A 23,245-nucleotide genomic window follows, 5' to 3' on the forward strand; every position below is an offset into this window, starting at 1 on the left:
CCGACAACTCTGAAAAGTTCGAGTCTGATACCATGTTGGAATTTAGAATAAAGCAAAATAATTTTATTGATATGAGAAAGGGTTATAAATAACCCTTACATGAATCCTAGAATAGGAAAGACAAGGAAAAAAAAAATAATAAGAAAGAAAAGATATAACACCTATATCTCCAATTAATCAATTCATATTAATTATTTGAAGATAAAGGAAACAAAATAAAATAGGAAAGCCTATAATAGGAAAAAAAAATCAACTCCTCATAACTTTTAACAGGAAAAAAACTATTTCCTAATATAACTTCTAACATTATTTATATAGAACAATGAAACATATGTTATGATCTTTGACAAATGCCGTGATCTCATCAATTTAGTCATTCAATTTTTTTATCTAATGCTTATAAAGTTAGGAGGTTGACATCCCCTTAAATTAGTCCATGCCTTCCTCAATATATTTTGTTTGAATATTCTCAGAAGGAATTTTGAAACGAATCACTTGAAACTCAATAAAATTTAGCTCAACTTAATAATAAACAAAGATCGAAACATCCTTCATAATACACTAGAAAATGCATTTGTCCTACCTGCAAAATATCAATGAAAATCTTTCTGCAAGTCGGATTTCCCTTTAAAACAGATAATCAAATTTTGTCATGGTTAACAACAACACTGATTAGAAGGCATTTGAGAAGCTTTATTGTTTTTTTTTTCTTGGAATTAATCATTAGAGTTACAAATGAACTCTGCTAGATAAGAGCTTTTTAACATTCATTTGATGAATTAATTGAACAAGTTTGAACACTTTAATAAATACACGAATATTAAATAAACAAATTTAAACTCTTTATTTGATTCATCAATATTCACGAATAATATCATTTAAATCTCACAAAAAAAACTCATTTAGAAGTTTAATGAACAATTCAAACTTGTTAATAAATTTGATTAAACCTTAATTTAATGAACAATTTGCCTGAATGATTACGGTGGGAAACTGCAGTACAAAATAATTACATTGGGAAGTTTAAGAAACTAAACATTTGGGAAATTATGATCTATTTCCTCTATACTAATTACAGGCTGAGGCTTACCAAGACCTTCAGAGCATCCTTGGTAATCATTTTGCCATCTTCCCAGGTCCTTTAGGAAAGCATTCTTTAAAGAGTTATCACAATCCCGTAAATTATGGGATTAAGATGCTAATCACCGGAGTCCAGTTTAATCATTTGCATTAGTCTGTCAGGTTCTGCGAGGTTCAAAAAGGGCCGTTACAGTTCAGGTATCATTTACGTGCTATTGGAGAACCAACAGAACCATCAAATTGATCACCAGTAAGGAGTTCTATGATAAGTTAATCATGTTTTTTTTTCTAAAGAATGCAATCAGAATTCTAAGTTGATTTATTAACATTATGCAGATAACTGAACAATGAAATCCAATCATTCGATAAAGCTCAAAACTAAACAGTCAAGTTAAGCTTTCACAAAGTTTAGTATTCCGAGGGCATGCTTCAAAAGAAAAAGACAAAGGTTGTTTAGTTTGCAGAAAAAAGAACACAGCGTAAAAGGAATGGGTGTTAAAGTAATGTATTGTATTAGGAATATTTTAGTGGTGTTTGGTTCAGTGTAAAAAAATACTTTATATTTTTATTTGAAGAAAAATGAATTCAACATAAAATAAACCCGTTAAAATTAGCGGTGGCAGCAAGTTGTGAGCAGCTGCAAGGGATGAGCAGCAGGGAGTTGCGAACAACGGGTGGGAAATTGTGCAGGCTATAGGCTGTTAAAGGTTGCAATGAGTGGCCGTCGTCGACTAATGGCGGCCGATGGTAGAAGCAACAGCAGGCGGGCAGTCGTGGTGGCGACTGTAGGCGACGGTCGGCGACGGTCGGCGACAATGGGTGACAATGTCACTTTACACAAAACAGTGTATTAGAATTCTCTCAATTTGGTCAATCCAGTGAATGCAAAATACATTGAAACTGAATTGAAGTGTGAATTCCAAATACTTTGAAATTTTACACTTGTATTTATTGTTCTTCCGACCAAACACAATGCAATTTACTTCTTGTCCTGCAGACCAAACAAACCTTAAAGAAAACATGAAAAAATACTGTCAACTACAATATCACAAAATATACAACAACAACAATAAACCTTTATCCCACTAAGTGGGTCGGCTACAAGAATCCTTTTTCTCCATTGCGTCCTATTGAGTGTCATATTTTTATTTAATTCTAATATATTAAGATCATTTTTTAAACAATATGCCAAAGTTTTTTTAGGCCTACCACTCCCTTTGTTAACATAAGTTAAATCTAAAACACTACTCTCTTAACCAAAACATCAGGTGGTTGACATTTAACATGACCAAACCATATAAGACGATTCTCTCTAATCTTATCGACAACTCGAGCTACACTAATCCTATCACGAATATATTCATTTTGCATTTTGTCTCCAAGTGTCAAGCCACTCTTCCACCTAAGCATTCTCATCTCAATAACACTTAATTTTACACTTAATTTTGTTTATTTTGTTTTATATTGCTCTTTTAAAAGCCAACATTTTGCGCCATAGAGCATTGTAGGTCTTACCACCATTTTATGAAATTTTCCCTAGTATAAGAGGTATATTTCTATCACACAATAGGCTCGTCATTCCTCCACTTTAATCAACCAACTTGAATTCTACTAATAACATCCCCATATATATCACCATCACTTTGAACAAAAGACCCAAGATATCTAAAATGTTTTCACCTTTTAATGATTTGATCGCCTATAGTTACAACTCTGCCACTAAAGCCACCACTAAAATTACATTCCATGTATTCAGTTATACATCTACTCAAACAAAGGCCTTTAGAGTACAATTTAGTCCTCCATAATTTAATTTTTTCCTAAACTCTTTCTCTAATCTTATCCACAACAAGTTTATCATCAGCAAAAAACATACACCAAGGTACATCCTTCTGTAAATGTCCAGTAAGAGAACCATAACTAAAGCAAAAAAATATGGGCTTAAAGTTGAACCTTTATGTAATTCAATTGAAATAGAAAAATACTTGATCAATCCTCCTTCTATTCGAACACAAGTAACAGCTCTAGTATACATATCTTTAATAACTTTAATACAAGTCATATCAACAACTTACTTCTCTAGAACTCTCCAAAGGATTTCACTTGAATCCTTATTGTAAGCTATTTCTAAATCAATCAAAATCATATGTAGATACTCCTTACTCTCTCTGTACTTCTCTGTCAAACCTCTCAATAAATGTGAAGTTTCCATAGCAGATATGCCCGGTATAAATAATTTGCACTCTTGTGAATCCCATTTATTCTTAAAAATTGGGACCAAAATACTCATCCTCCACTCCTCAAATATTTTTTTAGTTTTTAGAATAATATTAAAGAGTTTAGTAAGCCAAAAAACTTTTAATTCTCCTAAATAATTCTATACTTTAATTGAAATATCATTATGTTATGCTGATTTTCCACCCTTGGTTATCTTTAAAGCCACCTCAACTTCTTTTTTGCTAATGCGACGGTAAAAATAAAATATTTTATTATTATTAAGATATTAAGATCACAAAGGTCGATTGTAATTTTAAAAATTTCATTGAAAATTTATTAAAAAGTTGAATATCTTCCTCTCAGTTTTTTGATTTTCATTTTTAATACACTTTACTTGAATTAAATCTTTATTTTTTTAATTGTTTCTTTAATACATATATTTTTCACCCTCTTTAGTATATATTTTTTTACAAAAATCACTAAAGCAGAATTTTAGTGTCATCTCATAGACTCTTTAGGACCGCTTTATATTTTTCAAAGTCCTCAAAGCTTTTACATTCAAACCAATTTTTATAACATAACTTCTTATATTTGGATTTTTTCTTGCATATTATTATTTCACCACCAACTATTTTTATATATAATTTTTTTTTTTATTCTCCAAGTACAACTGCTACTTATTAAATATTATTTGTCACTTTATTCCACATAGAATTAGTTTTTTCATGAACATCACAAATCTTAAAATCATGAAGTTTACTCATAAATTTTTTTTATTTGTGTAGTTTAGGTGTATCTAATTTTATGATAATGTTTCATTGTATTTTTTATCTTAAAACTTCTGATCTTAAAATTTAAAACTAATAATCAATGTTGAGTGCTTAGATTTTCACTTTAAATGACCTTACAATTTTTACATTCATAGTGATCTCTTTTTCTCATAAAAAAATAATTCTTTTTGTTTTATTAGATCCATTCTTATAAGTAATAATATGCTCCTCTTTTATTAAATAAAATATTACAACAACAACAAATATAAGTCTTTATCCCAATAAGAGGGGTCGGCTACATGAATCTTTTTTCTCAATTGTGTCCTATTTAGTGTTACATTTTCATTTAATTCTAATAAATTAAGATTATTTTTTTATACAATAAGCCCAAGTCTTCCTAGGTCTACCTCTGTTTCGCTGTCTTTCTTAACATAAATTGAAACTAACAACTACTCTCCTAACCATATCATCAGATGGTCGATGATTAATATGAGCAAACCGTCTAAGATGACTCTCTCTGATCTTGTCCACCACTGGAGCTACACCAATCTTATCATGCATATATTCAGTTCGCATTTTGTCTAAGTGTTAAGCCACCGATCTACTTAAATATTTTTATCTTAGCACTACTTAACTTTGTTTTGTACTTCTCTTTTAAAGGATAACATTCTACGCCATAGAGCATCGCAAGTCTCACCACCATCTTATAAAACTTTCCTTTTAGTCCAAGCGGTATTTTTCTATCACACAATAGGTCCGATGCATTCCTCCACCTCAACCAACCAACTTGAATTCTACTCATAACATCCCCATCTATATCACCATCACTTTGAACAATAGAATCGAGATATCTAAAGCGTTCACAACTTTTAATGATTTGATCACCTATAGTTACAACTTTGTTACTAGAGCTACTACTACCAAAATTACATTCCATGTATTAAGTTTTAGTTCTACTCAAAGGAAGATCTTTACACACCAATGCAAACCTCCATAATCCAAGTTTTTCCTGAACTCTTTCACCAGTCGTATCCACAAGAAGGATATCATCAATGAAAAGCATACACCAAGGTACATTCACCTGTAAATGTCCAATAAGAACATCCATAACTAAACAAAAAGCCGATCCGTGATGTAATCCAACTAAAATATGAAAATACTAGGTCAATCCTCCTTCTGTTTGAATACTAGTAACAACTCTAGTGTACATATCTTTAATGACTTGAATATATGTAATATCAACACCTTTCTTCTCTAGAGCTCTTCAAAGGACTTCTCTTGGAACCTTAAATAAAGTATTAGCAAAAAAAAAAAAAAAAATCATAAACTAAAAAAAATCTAATATGATTCTACATTCTTCATTAATCACTCAAAAACCGTAGCCACCATGAATATTTCTAAAAATCTTCTACCACTACCAACACGTCAATTTAAATCATCCCCAATAAAAACATTTTCTTCAAGAGATATCATTTGTATTAATTCTTTTAGGTCATTCTAGAATTTTTCTTTTGAACCTATATCTAAACGTAGTTGAGAAGCATAAGCAATCGTAACATTAAAAATCTCAGTATCAACAATAATATTTAGGGTTATAATTCAATCTCTAATTCAATTAATTTTTACAACATCATCTTTCAAACTTTTATCAATTATTACACTTACAATATTTTTTAGTGCGACTTCTACATGAATACAAAAGTTTGAAACCAAAACTATCAATTTCCTTAATATTTTTTATAACCCATTTAGTTTTTTTAATGCATAATATGTTTATCATCCTATGAGCATAATATCTACTAATTTCATTAAATTACCTATGAGAGTATCTATATTCCAAATACTATCCTAAATTAGTTTCATAAACTAATTTCTTTACCCGCATCGGTCCATAATGTGAGAACCTTTATTTATTTAACACCATACCCGAGCACTGGTGTAACGACCCTTGCACACTTTTCATTATTTTTAGGTCATACAACAAGTCGCTTCCGGGGGACGCCCTAGCATTTACGCAAGAATTTAAAGAATTTGTGCCATGATTTTTCGAGAAAAAATTTACACTGACTGTCGACTACCTAACTTAATCCTCCACTTTTCGCATCCGGAACTTGGGACCCAGCAAAGGCGAAGTTACATAAATAAATTGAAATTTCTTGTGGAATAAATTTAAAATGTAAAATAACATGAATTGAATTTTGAAGGTCTTATAGTCTTTAAAAGACTGGTTATCCCAGATAATTGAAACTGCAATAAAACTGGTTTAGAAGCTTTAATGCAATGGAGGATTTACATATGCACCACACAGTCTTCATATCTAATATTCAAACCTTGATAAGTGTCATAATCACAACAAAACAAATGCACAAAAATATATATTTCACTTAAAAAAATTAATATTAGTAACATTTTTGACAAAATGTTATTGGGTGTTGTAAAAATAAATATTAAAATTTTGATTTTAGATATCCAGAAAGATAAGAATTAAGTGTTATGGAAATACAATCGCCTAATGTAAAATATTAACTAAACATGTTGAAAATTTAAGATAAGTAGATATTGAAATATGAATAACAGAGCATCTTGCAGTAAGATAGTGAATGAGGCATTGCAGAATACCGTCTCAACTGCTAGGAAAAAACGTGAGAACTATCATTATGATCCACTAACAAGTAACAACATAAAAAGTTATATTCTCATAAGTTGATGTTTAGATGCCAAATGCTTAATTAATCATGAAAAAAAACACCATTTAAAAAATAAAATAAGCAAGGGCCGCTACACCGGCACCAAGAGTTCCCACATTAGGGGACGGATGCGGGTAAAGAAATTAGTCCATGAAACTAAGATTAAGATATAATCTTGAAATATAGATACTCTCAAAGGTAAATTAATAGAGATAGTTGATATTATGATTCAACTAAATGGGTTGGAGAAAAAAGAAAGGAGATTGATAACTTAGGTTTTAAACTTTGGTATTCAAGTAAGAGTCATACTAGAAATGTTGTAGGTGTAATTATTGATAAGAGTTTGACAGATAATGTTGTAAAAATTATGTTGTAAAAATTAATGTAAAAATTAATAGAATTGTAGATAAAGTTATAACTCATAAGATTATTATTGATACAAAGATTTTTAATATTATAAGTGCTTATGCACCTCAAATAGGTTTAGATATAGGTTCTAAAGCTAAATTCTGGAATGACTTAGAATACTTGATACAAATGATACCTCTTGAAGAATAAATATTTATTGGAAGAGAATTAAATGAACACGTCAGTAGAGTGGAAGAAGATTATAGAAATATTTATGATGACTATGATTTTGGAGTGATTAATGAATAAAGTAGAGACATATTAGATTTTGCTTTAGCGTATGATTTTGTTATTGCTAATACTTTATTTAAGAGAGGAGATGAGCATATTATTATTGATAAGAATAGATCTCTAATAAAACACATATTGATTATTTTCTTATGAGAAGAAGACATTGTCGAGAATGTAAAGATTGCAAAGTCATTCCAAGTAAGGATTTAATTACTCAACATCAATTATTAGTTCTAGATTTTAAGATAAAGAGTTGTAAAATAAAAAAATAGTAGGAATCATTATCGTAGAATTAAATGGGGGCACCTAAAAGACACAAATAAAATTATTTTTATGAGTAAATTTAAAGATTTCAAGATTTGGGGTGTTTATCAAGAAGCAAATTTTGGGGGATAAAGCAACAAATACTATTAACAAAGTGACAAAAGATATACTTGGAGAATCAAAAGAAAAAAATTTCATAAATAAAAATAGTTGGAGATAGAATAATAATGTGCAAATAAAGATAAAATATAAGAAGTTATGTTATAAAAATTGGTTTAAATGTAAAAAACTTAGAGAACTGAGAAAAATATAAAATGACCCATATGAGAAAAATATAAAATGACGAGAACTGAGAAAAATATAAAATGACCCATATGGAGTCTAAGAGAACAATCAATGATACTAAAAATTATGCTTTTAGTGATATTTATAATAGATTAGATATTAAAGATGGTAAAAAATATATGTATAAACTAGTAAAATAAAGAGAAAAGAAAAGTAAAGATTCAACTCGAATAAAGTGTATCAAAGATGAAAAAAAAACAAATGCTTTTCTTGGAAAAAGATATTCAACATAGTTGGGTAAATTATTTTGATAAAATTTTTAATAAAGTTTACGAAAATACGATCAACCTTATTGATTTTAATATCATTAATAATAATAAATTTTTTATTTTTATCATTACATTAGTAAAAAAGAAGTTGAAGATGCTTTAAAAAAATAAAGAGTGGAAAGTCTGTAGGACCTGATGATATCCCAATTGAAGTGTGAAAATATATGGGAGATTTGAGAATTTTTAGGCTTACTAAACTCTTTAATCTTATTTTAAAAACTAAAAAGATGGTTGAGGAGTGGAGGAAGAGTATTTTGATCCCCATATTTAAAGAGTATTTTGATCCCCATATGTATTTTGATCCCCATATTTAGGAATAAAGGGGATGCAAAAAGTGCAAATTATAGAATTATTAAGTTGATGTGTCACACTTTAAAATTATGGGAGAGGGTAATTGAACATAGGTTAAGATATCTTACAAAGATTTCTCATAATCAATTTGGATTTATGTCGGGAAGGTCTACTACGGAAGCTATGAATTTATTGAGAGGTTTGATGGAGAAGTTCAGAGAGAATAAAGAGGATCTACATATTATTTTTATTGATTTAGAAATAACTTACGATAAGGTTCCAAGAGATATCATTTGGAGTTCTTGAGAAGAAAGGTGTTGATATTCAAGTTATTAAGGATATGTACACTTGAGCTGTTACTTGTATTCGAACAGAAGAAGAATTGACCAAATATTTTCATTTACAGGATAATGTATCTTGGTGTATTTTTTTCGCTGATGATATCCTTCTTGTGGATAAGACTAGAGAGAAAACTCAGGAAATACTTGAATTATGGAGGTCTACATTGCAATCTGAAGGCCTTCGCTTGAGTAGAACTAAAACTGAATACATGAAATATAATTTTAGTAGTAGAAGCTCTAGTAACAGAGTTGTAACTATGGGTGATCAAATTAATAAAATGTGTGAACGCTTTAGATATCTCAGGTGTATTGTTCAATGTGATCTCAAGCTTCTCCAAAGCATAAGGTAAATAATATCTATAAAGCTCCTCAAAACATGAAGGATGTTTTATAGTTAAGTGCTTGAAAGAGTCCAATTACGGAAATTTAACCATTTGAGGGAGCGATTCTTCTATGATGTTCATTGTGAACAATGATCTTAATGAAAAAAACTATGATTGCACATAATATTGACACTTCCTCCTGATAAGGGAATATTAGGATGATCCCCAACTCTTATTTCTTGTTCTATAGAATGGGTGGGTGATAGAACATTTGTCTCATTGAAAGCTAAAATGTTGATGTCTACAAGTACAATTCAAAATAAAAGAGCAACTTTAGCTATCATATTTCCTTTGCAAATAACATATAACATAATGGCTCCTTAGTTAATCATCAAAAAAAATCATCAAAAAATTTGTCATAATGTTGTGCTACAAATTCAACCATCTGAGTACAGGTTACCAACTCAGCGACAACATAGGTTTTATTGTTGGTTGCTTGCTAAGGTAGCACTTGTTGTTAAATTGATAGTACTTTGTCCTCGTATTGTTCATTATTTTCTTTTTCACTTGCATTCTACATGGTTTTAATGGAAGCACCAGAAAGAATTTTAATGTAAAAATTAAGAGCTAAATTATCAATATAATAGATTTGGGGATAAGATTTGAGAATAAGGTTAATTCAAAAGAAAGTAAATAGTAGAAGGGGAAGAGAAAATATCAAAGTAGGATTGAGACCATCCAAAATGATTTTGTTGGAAGCCAATTTACATTTTTCTGCTTTGGATTAAAACAACAAAAATGGAGAGAAGGAAACTTTAAGTGAAAAGCTCGATTACATAGAATTAAATAGAGGACCAATTAAATTCCTTTACCTTATTACACGGAATTTATAGGATTAACTTCTAAAAGGCCTTCTATTTGGCCCATGTCTTGCTTGTATATTTCTTCTGTGCAAGAGATGATGATTTTCCTTTTCATCCGAGTACAGTTGGAGGTCATTATTATGAGTCATTTCCATAGATATTTATTCAAAAAATTCTCTTCAAGTATCTGCTTGTGAACCATCTTCAATCATCCATTCAAATCACTTTCTATTGAGTGGAGTAGTTGAGGTTCTCGAGTAATCCAAGCTACGCGAAACCTTCTCTAATGTGGGCACCCCACCAGCAATGCAGGACGACACGGGAGTCGCGTCCCGCGACCCTGGATGACGCGGAAGTTGCGTCTGAACCAGGAACCGAGCTTAGGCTTCACTTGTTGGCGCTAAAATAGGTTCAACGGAGAAGAGGGAGGGCCTGGATGACGCCGAAGTTGCGACCGACCTTTAGACGGGTGTTTGCTGCATATGGGGAGAGGGGACTATATATTATCGTTTGTGTGTTTTGAGTCAGTTCTTTTATTGCGTTTGTGTCAGGACAGCCATCAATGTCCCCTGTTTTCCGTCCAATGTTGTATCCAAGGATGAGTGATGCTCCGGTTGTATCACGTTCCGAGGTGGTGATTCTCCTCTAAGGGTCGAGTGGTGCTCGGGCTATTTCTCGCCCCCAAAGTGATATTGACCTCCAAATTTCCTTGCTCTGCATCTGCCCCATCAGTCCCGCTCGCCCCTTCCCTACTGCAAAAGCTCGAAACAGCCTCCTTTTGCTGATTTAAGAAGTTCTGGCAGCCGCCATCTCTGTCGCAGCGCTCCACTTCGCAGCCACTGCTGTTCCAGACATTTAGCTTCACTGCAACTGCTGTTCTAGGCCTTCCCCTTCACTGCCATCGTTGTTCCAGACCATCCCTTGTTATTTCCTACAGCCGTCAACCCTCCCAGCCACTTCCCCCACTGCTCAATCCCATCTTTCTGCTACCCCAGCCAAGGACAGCAACTGCACTTGTCGTTCTTGTAGCTTTGCACCTCTCTCTTGTGGTTACCCACACACATTTGTTGCCGCCACGCCTTCCAGCTCTTCCCCCACCCATTGCTACTTCTCTAGAGGACCAAAACCTCGCCGATCACCACTACCACCCAAAATCCACCCTAGTTTGAGTTGGTGTTGTCATTTGTCGCAATTTTATATTTTCGTGTGTTGTCTATTGGTATTTCCGTTTCAGTGCATTGGTTGTAACCACCTATTGGTTTTCTAGTAAAAATATTTTTTACTTATTGTTATTTGGGTTAACTCTAGTATCATTTGATATCAAAGCCAACTTAACCCTAGTTCTATCCTAGGAATTCTAGCATCCCTTAATAACCAATCCTACCTCCACACAAAAATCCATCCCTTTGCTGATTTTTCAAACCGGCCACACAAAAAATTTTCTTTCCCACCCTACATCATCCATATACACCCTTTTCCAGATACCCAAACCACGCCGCCAAAGAGAAAATTGTCGGATCTTTTTGGGAGGAAATGCCACAATGTCATTTATGAGAAATCAATAAAGAGATGTCAGAGTACATTCTATAGACGATGTGCTGCATGAAATTTTCCAGCTGAAATAGAGACTTATTGCATTTGAGAGAAGACAATCTTAAAGGATAACTTGTAACCACAACAGTGACTTGCCAGATCAAAATAATATAGTCAACCCCATTCACCAAACAAATTTCAGTGAAGAAAAACTACTACCCAAAAACTTGGCATGAAACATTAAAGAATACATGATTTTAAAGTAAAAGTGCATTTGCAATATTTTGATAGACACATAAATCCGAAAGAGTTCATTGAGTGACTCTAGACAGTGGAACTTGTCATTATATTGCTTTTCTCATGAGTTGTCCCTATTGAGAGAGGTTCAACATATTAGAGATGAGAAGCTTTTGAGCTACATCCAAAAGATCATATGAAGTCATTTGAGTATTAAATTCAGTTTAGCAGTCCATCATCTTATAGATAGTCAAACAGGATGAATAACCCACAGTGTTGGAAATTGTCTTACGAGCTTTACGAAAAAGGACATCCTACAGTGGACCCGGGTCCTCTCAGAGAAGAAGAAAACGCTTCTACTGAGTGGTTACACTTCAGGGTGATCAAGTCAGTCATAGATTTTGTTCCAGAGTTGATTCCTCCTGCATAGTTGTTTATCATATATATTCAACCGAGTAAAAGTGGAAGAGACAAATTACAAACTTAATGACTCGAAGTTACATTACGAAATATTACGCTGATATGCAGCTTCAGCTTAGGTTGTGTCAAAAAAAGAATTGATACTTATTCTATCAGGATGTGCTTTAAAATGACAACGCTTACTAGATTGATTTACAAGAAAGTTGCAGTAGCTCCAACACATTTAATGTGGCTGACCTAACACTAAACTACGACTCTACGAGGAGCCAGAAGCTTTAACAAATGAGGTTGAAGTTCTCTAAACCCCGGAAAATTGATGCGGGCGTCCAACCCGTGACGCGGGACAATGAGAGGAGTTGCGCCCCGTGACCCTGGATGATGCGGAAATCGCGCCTAAACTAGGAATCAAGCGTAGATTTCACCTGTTGGGGCTGAACCAGGTTCAACATAGAAGAGGGAGGGCTGGTGGGCCCTATCTGAATGGGTGTTTACCGTATATGGGGGGTGAGGACCCCTCCTTAGTTACCCTAGGTCTTATATATGTTATTGTTTTTGTATTTTAGGTCAGTTTTTTATTGTGTTTTTGTCAGGACAACAGTCAGCGTCTCTTGTTTAGAGCTGTATCTAAGAGCAAGTGATGCTTTGGCTATTTCTCATTCCGATATGGTCATGCTCCTCAAGAGGTCTAGTGGTGCTCTGATCGAATCTCGCTCCCAAAGTGGTATTTATCTCCGACTTTCCTTGCCCCGCATCGACACCATCACTTCGCCACCCGTTCTCTGTTGCAGCTGACCAGAACAGCCTCCTTTTCCTGATTTCTGCAGTTCCAAGCTCTCTGCTTCGCTGTTGCTAGTGTTCCAGACCTTCCGCTGCGCTGCCATTACTGTTCCAGACCCGCCGCTTAGCTACCGTCATTGTTCCAACCCCTCCCTTGTTTTTTCCTACAGACATCAACCCTCCCAGCTACTTCCCCAGTGGAGCCCACTATTTATTTATGCCTTTGCCCAGGACAAAAACCGTATTTGTCGTTCCTGCAGTTTCACACCTCCCTATCGTAGTTAACCACACACCTTTGTTGTCGCCACGCCTTTGAGCCCTTCGCTCACCCTTTGCTACCTCTTCAGAAGATCACACCCTCACCAAGCATCACCGCCACTGCAAGATTCACCCTAATTTGATTTGGTGTTGTCATTTATCACAATTTTAGATTTTCGTGAGTCATGTCAGTTGTTATTTCCGTTTCAGTATGTTGGTTGTAACAACCTATTGGCTTTTTAGTAATAATATTTGTTTGCTTATTGCTATTTGTGTTAACTCTGATATCATTTTTAGTGTCTTACCTAATATGGAATCAGATCCATTTATTTATTCCATCTCATATCTGTTAATTTTTATTTGCAAAACATGCAAAGGAGACACACAAGGGTCTCATTTTGCTACACATATGGCTTTGAGCATTCCTCAAGATGAAGCAAATTGTGTTGTTATCACTGATTTTGTTTTGATAGGTGAGTGAGTTGGTGAATAAGGTTATGGATAACAAACTTCTACAAGAGCATTAGTGCATAGACTTCATCATAATACTCTACGCAAGTAACTTTGTTTGACGAAGAAAGCCAAGAATCTTAAAGAAGTGTGATGTTTGCATGTTGTAGTCAAGTATAATCTTTAACTCCCTAAGGAAAAGTTGTTTCACACCATTGATACAATAGTAAAAGTGAACTTCAGAAGAACTTTTCTCACTCAGCCGTTTCATTTAGTCAACAAGTTCAATGAATAGCCTTCTTTGAATTCATAAATCTGAGCATGCTCTTAAAAAAAAAAAAAAGATGGCCCATTGTGCATTTCTTTTCCAAAATGAAAAGAGTTCAAACACATTACCCATATCATAGAAGAAAAAGCAAATAAAGCTATACTCACTTCATGTAATCTTCTCTATTGTGGATTAGATCACTTGCCAGCTATGCCTCATAGAAGAAAGTTGGAAACGTATTGTATGAGAACATATTACCTATTTTCAAAGATAAGGGGCACAGTGCCCTCTTAATCTACTTAATTCAGCCTAGTATGGAATAAAGTTTCTCATGCAATGGATCTAATCAACAGTTTCTAGTTAGAGGGAAATACATACTAAAATACCAAAAAAGCAAATGCAAACTAGTATATAACTAACCCAATCATTATATAACTAGAATCTTTTCAAATAAGTGAAGTGCTTGTATGCATAAAGGAAATATTCTTTTGTTAAACCTTAGTGGAAATGTGTAGGTGTGCCAACCTGCAGAATGTAACATGGGTACCATTAATGGTGCTCAACGATATAAGTTAAAATATGAGTTATACTATTTACAAGAAAAATGAATTATTATTTTGCATTAGATTTTCTGATAGTCTTGGCAAATTATAATTCAAACATCAAAGTGCTTTCTTTTGGCTATTTAAAAAAGTGAGTCTATTAACATCCATTTTGTAGGATTATAACATAAATCTATTTTGATTCCCAAATTAAAATATCTGAATCATAAGTTTTACTGCCTAAAAACATCTATCTGTCCACGTCCTCAAAATTAAAGTTCAGGAGTAATTCTTCTGATGCAACCAGCTATACAAAGGACAGAGTTGAAATCAAGGTTTTCAATCACTAAAGATTACGAAGTAATCAATGAATGGATTGATCTGATAACTTCACCAGAGGAGATCAAGCTCACATGAAGGAAATGGAGCAAATCTAAAAGCTCTAAGCACCGTTTATATTGGCTCATGGACAACAAAAAAAAAAAAATCACTTTAGCTACATTGACTATTAAATTCCGATAATTAGGACCACTTTATTAATTAGGGTGAGATCAAAGAGTTAAAACGATTTGTCCAAGCCAACACTATGACATATTTATTTAAATCAAAAGAATTCATTAACTACAATTAGCATCATTAAAAGAATTGAAACTTTAAATCCATCAAGTAGAACTTTCGCATCTCTATATTTCTTCGATTGCCTTATTAATTAACTAGGATAATCAATCACTTCGATCATTTCAATCAAAAGTGGCCAGCTAATCCAATTCACGTGGCATATGATATATCCGTTTATTTGATTTCCCATGAAAATTGGACATTATAAATCCAAATCAAGCCGCATAGTTGATCACTTGTCCGAAAAAGGATTTCAATGGTTGAGATGTTTTTGTGATTTCTACCATCCATCTTTAGAAAGCTTTGTAAAAGTTCATATATATAAATAATTTATTTTTGAAAGGAAAAAAAAAAATCTATTTAGCCATATGAATAAGAGTCACTTGTAGAGACCGTAACAACTTTCCTAAGTCCAACTACAAAGGAAATTAATTTCTCATCCACTGTGTTCTATATAAAAATATCTCACACAAACTTAACCAAAAATATCTTTGGTTTATTGAGAAATAACCTAAAATAGAATGATAATCATGTTTCCTCATGTTTTCCTTGGTATTTTTCATGTAAAGTTTGAATAAACCTTTAAAATCTTTGATTCAATCACAAAATATTTTAATAATGGACATGCATTACTTATAATCTCTAATACGGTTTACATTTTCCAGAAGATATGTTGTGAAAAAATGACGACAATAAAACGAAAAAATGAAACGAGAAAAATTATACGCAGAAAAGAACACCAGAGCGATACACAGATTTACGTGGTTCGACAAATTTACTTATGTCCACGGAGCTGCAGATGATTTTATTTCTTCGAGAAATTACACGTCTCGACGTTTACAAGAAAATCTCTATTTTCTTCTCTCTTTCCATCTCTCTTTCTCTTCCTCTCTTTCTCTCTTAGAGGACTTGACTTGGCCTGCCTTGTTTATGACAAGCCATAAGAGACTATTTATAGAAACCAGAAGAACGGTAGGTGGGAAGTAGGTTAGCGGTTGGTGGGATGTGGTAGATGAGCGGTATGTGTGATTCTTAATTAGAAAGCTAATTAAATTGCGGTGGATCGTCTCCATATTACCCAACAATTCTCCCACTTAGAGACTAAGACACTGATTGCATCACCTACTGACTGCATCATCTATTAGCTGTACCAACCTTTTCCTCAAACATGTTATCCTCCACCTCTGCAACTCAAATCTCTAATCTTCAAACCAGAAGACTAGCTGAAGTTAAGTACAACTTCAGCTTCTCGCGAGTAATACCCTTAGTTGATATATCACCGTCAACGTAGTCTTGTATCATCAAGTTCTTTCCTTAGTTACTCCTGTATCTGCTTACAACTCCCACATGATGTATAACATCCTGCCTCTGCTGAAAGCCCTTCTCAACAAGTCCAGTCTTGTACCTTTTACTGCCACCAAGTGAAGTCTTAACCCGGTACACCCACTTATTGTGCAATGTCTTCTTCCTTGGTGGAAGTTCTGCCACCTCCCAAGTTTGATTCCCTGGCAGGGAATTAGACTTCTCCTTCTTGGTCAGCTCATACTTGCTCAAATTCTCATCTTGTAAGATTTCTTCATAGTTTTGTGGTTCTCCACCATTTGTCTGTACAATGTCCGGTTTTCCTGTCTTTGGCGCTCTGCCACTTTTCAGGGAACTGATCTTCTTCTGCTTCCCCATAATGCACTTCTAACTTATGTGTCATCGCCTGAGTAAACCTTTAGCCATATATAGTGTGTCAGTTTTCTTACATCGAACCAGTACTAATACTCCTTTGATAACCTTCCAGGTGCTATTTGAGAACACACCAAATAACCACCCTCATTGAGCTGTTCAACAGAGATGAGATTTTTCTTCAACTCAGAAATGTGTCTGATCTTTTGCAAAGTTCAGTTGCTCTTGTTAGGGAGTGCACTATCAACGTCTCCCATCCCCACCAAGCTCAGTGTTTTTCCATCAGCCAGATGTACCTTCCCAAAGTCACCTGCAACATAGTTTCGCATCAACTCCCAGTGGGAAGATATATGGAAGGAAGCCCATGAATTCATTATCCAGTCATCAACAGAACTGTGAATTGTCAGCAATAACGCATATTGTATTTCTTCAGTTACAACATCAGCGTCATTATTCTCCTTCTTCTTAGGATTCTTGCAATTTTTTTTTATGTGACTAGACTTGCCACAATTCTAGCAGGTTGTTTGCTGACCAAACGTTAATTTTGATCTTCCTCTGTTTGAGTTTCTGTCAAATGATCTCCCCCTGAGATCAACATTCAGTGCCGAACTTGAATACGAGGCATTGCCAGAATCCTTCCTGTGCACCTCCTCAGCACAAATCAAATCATGAATATCATCATATTTCAGCTTATATTTACCTGCAAAATTACTAACTGTCATCCTCATGGCTTCCCAGCTATTTGACAATGAAGCCAAAAATACCAATGCACGTATCTCATCATCAAAATCAATTTCAACAGACGACAATTGATTTGTGATAGTATTGAAATAATTCAGGTGTAGAGTAACAGACACATCTTCTGTCATCTTCAAGTTAAATAACTTTTTCATCAAGTGCATCTTGTTATTCGCCGATGGTTTTTCATACATACCTGATAAAGCCTTCATGAGATCTGCAGTAGTCCTCTCCTTGATAACGTTGTGGGCAACCGATCTCGACAGGGTTAATCATATAACTCCCAAAACCTGTGGATCCAATATATTCCATTCCGCCTCATCCATCTTTTTCGATCGCTTTCCCAATAACGGAAAATGAAATTTCTTCCCATAGAGGTAGTCATCTATCTGAATTCTCCAGTAACCAAAATCTGTGTCATTGAACTTCTTGATCCCCAATACCATCACTCCGTCTCCGCCCATCGTTCTTCCTTAGATCCAAAACCACGGCTCTGATACCAGTTGTTGTGAAAAAACGACGACAATAAGTGAAAAAATGGAACGAGAAAAATTGCATGCAGAAAAAAAAACACCAGAGCGATACACAGATTTGTGTGATTCGACAAGTTTGCCTACGTCCACGGAGCTGCAGAGGATTTTATTTCTTTGAGGAATTATACCATCGAACACCTCGTCGTTTTCAAGAAAATCTCTATTTTCTTATCTCCCTTCCTCTCTCTTTCTCTCTTAGAGGACTTGGCTTGACCTGACTTGCTTATAACAAGTCATAAGAGGCTATTTATAGAAACCAGGAGTATGATAGGTGGGAGGTAGATTAGCGATAAATGTGATGTGGTAGGTGAGCGGTAGGTGGGAAGATAGGTGAGCGATAGGTGAGATTCTTAATTAGGATGCTAATTAAATTGTGGTGGATAAAGTCTCCACATTACCCAACAAAGATATTGCTAAATCACACGATAGGTTGGATGACCTATTGCTCATCTTTTTCATCCTAAAATTGGGAAGGGAAAAAATGCAAAGCATTTCAATATTGTTCATATGCATCAACCAGATATTCAAAGTTGAGATTTATAATCTGAATGGAGTACAATAAACAATTCAAATTGTCTTAGAAGAAAAATACATATGTAATAACTTGCACCTCACATACAATGTTAGTCTCTACCTCCAACTGCTAGGATGTGTTGTAAGCGTAAATTTCAGCAGATTTATCAAGGCAAAGCTTTAAGAAAGAGGGTATAATCATTGCAGCCATGACCATATAATCCTTTCCATTGACTGAAATTGTACAAGCACATCTTATCATCGCAAAGAACTTGAATTTTGAAGCACAACAAACAGTGGTTAATATCACTTCGATAATTCTACATTTAATTATAACGATAAAAATTTCTCCACCCCTGATTCAAAGTATATTTATTTCTGCAAAATTGGAAAGCAAATATAAGCAGTCTGATTAAAAACAATCAATTGTCAAATGAGATACAAATTATGAAAACAAGCTAAATCAGATTAAAAGAAAAAAAGATAAATATTTTGTAGTAGAGCAGAACGAAAAATTGAACAGAGAAAAGCTAAAAAATAGAATTGCATATACACTTCTCCCAACTTTTTAATTGCAAACTTGACTAAAATCCAGTTTGTTTTGTCATAGACAATTGTACAAGCATTTTCTGTGCCATTGTCATTTTCGTCAATTTGGCAAGTAAAATAAATGTTTCTTCTCCTTAAAGCAATATAGGCTTCTCCTTTTCTTTAACAATATGTGATGTTTGTGGGTCATATTTCAGAAAACGTATACACCAAAAAAAAAAAAAAAAAAAAAAAAAAAAAAACTCCGTCTGTGATAAACATAAGAGGATCATCATCATAAGCCTTACCCCAAGAGTCTAAGGTTGACATTAAAAATTATCAAGCTCCATTCATTTGTGATTGGTGCTATATGAAGTAACAACAACATTTTGTGTATCATGTTGCACAATTTATAAACATACTAAATTTGTTCGATCCCTTTCAATTCTCAACTCTTTTACACTAATTCTAATTAGTCATCATATTGGTGCACCTTTCACAATCTATTTTACAAGCCTAAAGCAGCTAAATGTATTTCCTAAATCTTATTTTCTAATATTCAATATGTGCTACTCCCATCATCTTCCTAATTTCACACTATCCAAATGTTACCATATGTCAATCTTAACATTCTCGTTTCTATCACATTAAACTTTAGTTGCACAAAACAATTATTGAAATCAAGTAGCAAAATAAGTATAGTATAAATGGTTCGCAAATGGAAGTATGGTGGGTGTAATGATGTTTTATAACTGCTTTCAAGTATGATGTGCTTTCTACAGCGGTTAACAAAAAAAATTGGTTACCAATTTTAGTTGTGCCATAGGTTACTTGAAAATGGAAACTTTGCAGCAGTTATGATGTGATAGCCGAACTATTCCTCAAAGCTGAAGATGGGTGACTATTGCATAAAACACATTTTCTTATGCTAAACCAGAATCCAGAGATAAAAAGAGTGACACTGAAACCAAGAGCTAAAAAGAATAATGCTTAATTTGTGCTCAAGTAAAATGGCCAAGAATAAAATCAACCCCCTAAAAATTCTAGCAGGGGAACCTCAAATCAGTGCAAAACAAATTAAAACACTTAAAAAAATTTAAAAAAATAAAAAAATAAATAAAGTAAAATAATAATTGAGTGTAACCTATCAAAAAAATATACAAAAAAACTGCTTTAAACTTAATTACCTTAACTCCTTGTACATCAAAGCTATTGACTAAGCAAAGAGGTTGCTTCACAATATCAAGTGCAATCTCCAAATCCAAAAACCCCACATCCACCATTCTCCTTAATGCCCGAGCTTGTGAATCCTTTCCCCTTTAAAAATCAAGCAGTTAAATTTCATTCACTCTATTGCAACTCAATATAAATACATTCTAACAGTAAACTTTAATTAAAAAAAACTAGATTTACTTCTTTGGATTTGAAATCGGGTTTAGGGATTCAGGTCCAGGTAAAATCCCAGATAGCAGTGCAGATTCCCCAACATGAAGCATGGAGGGATGCTTTCCAAAGTAAAATGAAGATGCTGCTTCAATGCCATAGTTCCCATGTCCCCAATACATCTGTGCCATCAAAATCCCCATGAGTGATACGATTGGTAACCGTTTTACTTTTGACATCAATAATTGGTTGCTTGTAGATGGGAAACATATCTTAGAAAGTAATGATTTTGTTTTCCCTTGTCTGTGAAGACGAAGTCACTAAATTGGAGGCCATTTTGCTAGGTGAAAGTTAAAATTCAATGCTGATTTCTAACTAAATCCAGTCAAATACTGGAACCTATAAAATATCGTCATTTTGGAAATGTGTTTTCTGACTTTAAGCAACAAGATAACCGCTAATATACATGAAAGGTGTTTATTCTGTCTTCCTAAGAAAACTGGAGTATTGTAGGTTCATGCTTGGCAACACTCATAAAGTAACATCACAATAGGAGTAATGAATACAAAGAAATTAGCTCTTGGTTCAATTCTCTATCAACATAAAACCAAAAGTTGTGAAGCACTATCTATAGAACAAAATCGATATGAAGTATGTAATAAGGTCTTCCAATTAATACCAGTGGATTGGATTGGCAAATATTACAATCATATGAGTCATAGTAAAATCATATGATTAATAAAAATAATGATTAGAAGAAAAAGTAAATACAAACTGCAGTAGATTCACACACACAAAAATAAAGAAGCTTCAGAATCTGACAAAAAAGTTCGAAAAATAATAATTGTCAACGCTCCCCAAGGGTTTATGCATTGCATTGGACAAATCTGTAAAGGATAATCCTCAGCCGATGGCCACATGTTACATGAGAAAAAGGATGAACTGAAAGTAACTTACAAAACAAACAAAGTATTAGTTTACAATCCAGTGAGGCATCGAAGTCAAGTCGAGGTTGGATTGCATGCATAGTGATAACAACTATATTCAGTTTTAAAGATTCAGGAAACGCACATTGTGACAAACCAACAACAGGAATGACTCTCTGCCAGCTATACTCAAAATTCACAGTTAGCTGTATTCGAGTTCCCCCTCTCTAACTTCCTTTCCTATATAAATAGTCATGTGAGGTAGCTCTCATTGAATCAGATTGATGAACTTCTTATTGTAATTCCTGCTATTTCCATTTCCGTAGGGCATTCTTCCATGAGTTTCATCATGATATCAGAGGCCCAAAAAACCTAACAGGTTACATCCTCTTTTTTCTTTCCTCTTGATATATTCTCCATCTATCACCATGGAATCTGCTAACTCTAAAACGAAAAAGACAGTCTAATCTAAGGTACCCTACTTTCAATATTAATTCCTTTCATTAACTGGGACAAATTCTTAAAATTTGCAATCGTAATAATAAAAAAATGCCACTCATAAGCATTCTAAGCAGCATTTCTTTAGTCTGATTTCACCAGCTCAAAAAGTTTCTGGCTTTTAGTTTCATTTAACCTATTCTTCACGATTTTTAGCTACATTTGTTGAAAAGCTGAATATTTTATATATTTCCTTATGAATTCTATCAAGCATGGTCTCCTTAAATAACAAATAGAACAACAGGTTCACAGCTTTAGTCGGATAGAAGAATTTTCACAAGAACAACTTAATCATAATAAATCATGCGAATTACAGACCTTATTTAAATACGCATATAAGATTTCCCACTTTGAAAATTTCCTTTCCAAAATCAGCGACAGAATTCCCTCCACAATTTTTCTGGAAATCTTCCTTTCGCTTGTTAAAAATATATTCTTCGCCAGCTGCGATTAGAACAATAGAAAAAATTAGCACTTCTCACTTCGCATATAGTGCTTCCGAATTAACCGCACCCATAACCCTGCAAAAAATTCTATCCTCTAGATTGTGAATTACAATATGGCAATGCGCTTACCTGCTGAGTAATCGTGCTTCCACCTCCGCCATTAGGGTAGAAAACGACGGCGCGTCCAATGCCGAAGGGATCAAAGCCGAAATGGTAAAAGAAGCGGCGGTCCTCCGACGCCAGCACAGCCTGGATTAGATGGTAAGGTAGGGTTTTCACCTTCTTCTCCGAGCCACTCGAGATCTCCACTAGGTAGTTCCACCGATCAGAAAAGTCTGACGGGAGGATCCCGAGGAAGCTGCAGACGTAAACGAATCCAGCGGATACAGTGACGAAGGGGAAAGGGTTAGGTAAATTGAATGAACATTCGAAGGGTTTGTGCAGACACACTGCTGGAGAAAGCTGCGACGAAGAGAATCCGGCGAGGAGGAGAATGCTTCGCCGGCGGAGGTGAGTTCGACGTGAGGGGAAGTGTGCGGAATGCACAAGGGCGTTTAGCAGGGGAACGCGAGGTACAGAGGTGGAGACCGTAACCGGTTGGGAGGGGAGGAGAAGCGACATGGCGGCGGTGATGGAATCCGGCGGTAAGCCATGGCGGCCTTCTGGCTTCTATATAACAGCGACGGACCGCACTTCAATTTTTCGATGATCCTATTTCGAATGATGAGGAAAACAGGATGCGAAACCGACCCGTTTAAAAACATGCGGGTGGATCAGATGTTTCTCAATATTTCAGCGAACACGATTTAGGGAA

General features: G+C 34.3%; 1 protein-coding gene across 2 annotated transcripts; it reads right to left on the reverse strand.

Moving 5' to 3' along the window:
- Positions 1-974: 974 nt before the first annotated feature.
- Positions 975-23,165, reverse strand: LOC110027492 (penicillin-binding protein 1A-like). Of its 2 annotated transcripts, none has more exons than XM_020728949.1 (5): positions 22,561-23,165; positions 22,304-22,429; positions 20,592-20,743; positions 20,366-20,495; positions 975-1,245 (listed from the first exon to the last, which is right to left on the reverse strand). In XM_020728949.1, the coding sequence occupies exons 1-5, from the start codon at positions 23,050-23,052 to the stop codon at positions 1,231-1,233; spliced, it is 915 nt and encodes a 304-aa protein (XP_020584608.1). In that variant the 5' UTR covers positions 23,053-23,165; the 3' UTR covers positions 975-1,230. The 2 variants fall into 2 exon arrangements, with proteins under 2 accessions (XP_020584608.1, XP_020584609.1); XM_020728950.1 differs by lacking the exon at positions 975-1,245 and adding an exon at positions 18,697-19,028.
- Positions 23,166-23,245: the final 80 nt, after the last annotated feature.

The sequence above is a fragment of the Phalaenopsis equestris genome, unplaced genomic scaffold (genome assembly GCF_001263595.1).
Source record: "Phalaenopsis equestris unplaced genomic scaffold, ASM126359v1 Scaffold000428, whole genome shotgun sequence".
NCBI classification, from domain to species: Eukaryota; Viridiplantae; Streptophyta; class Magnoliopsida; order Asparagales; family Orchidaceae; genus Phalaenopsis; species Phalaenopsis equestris.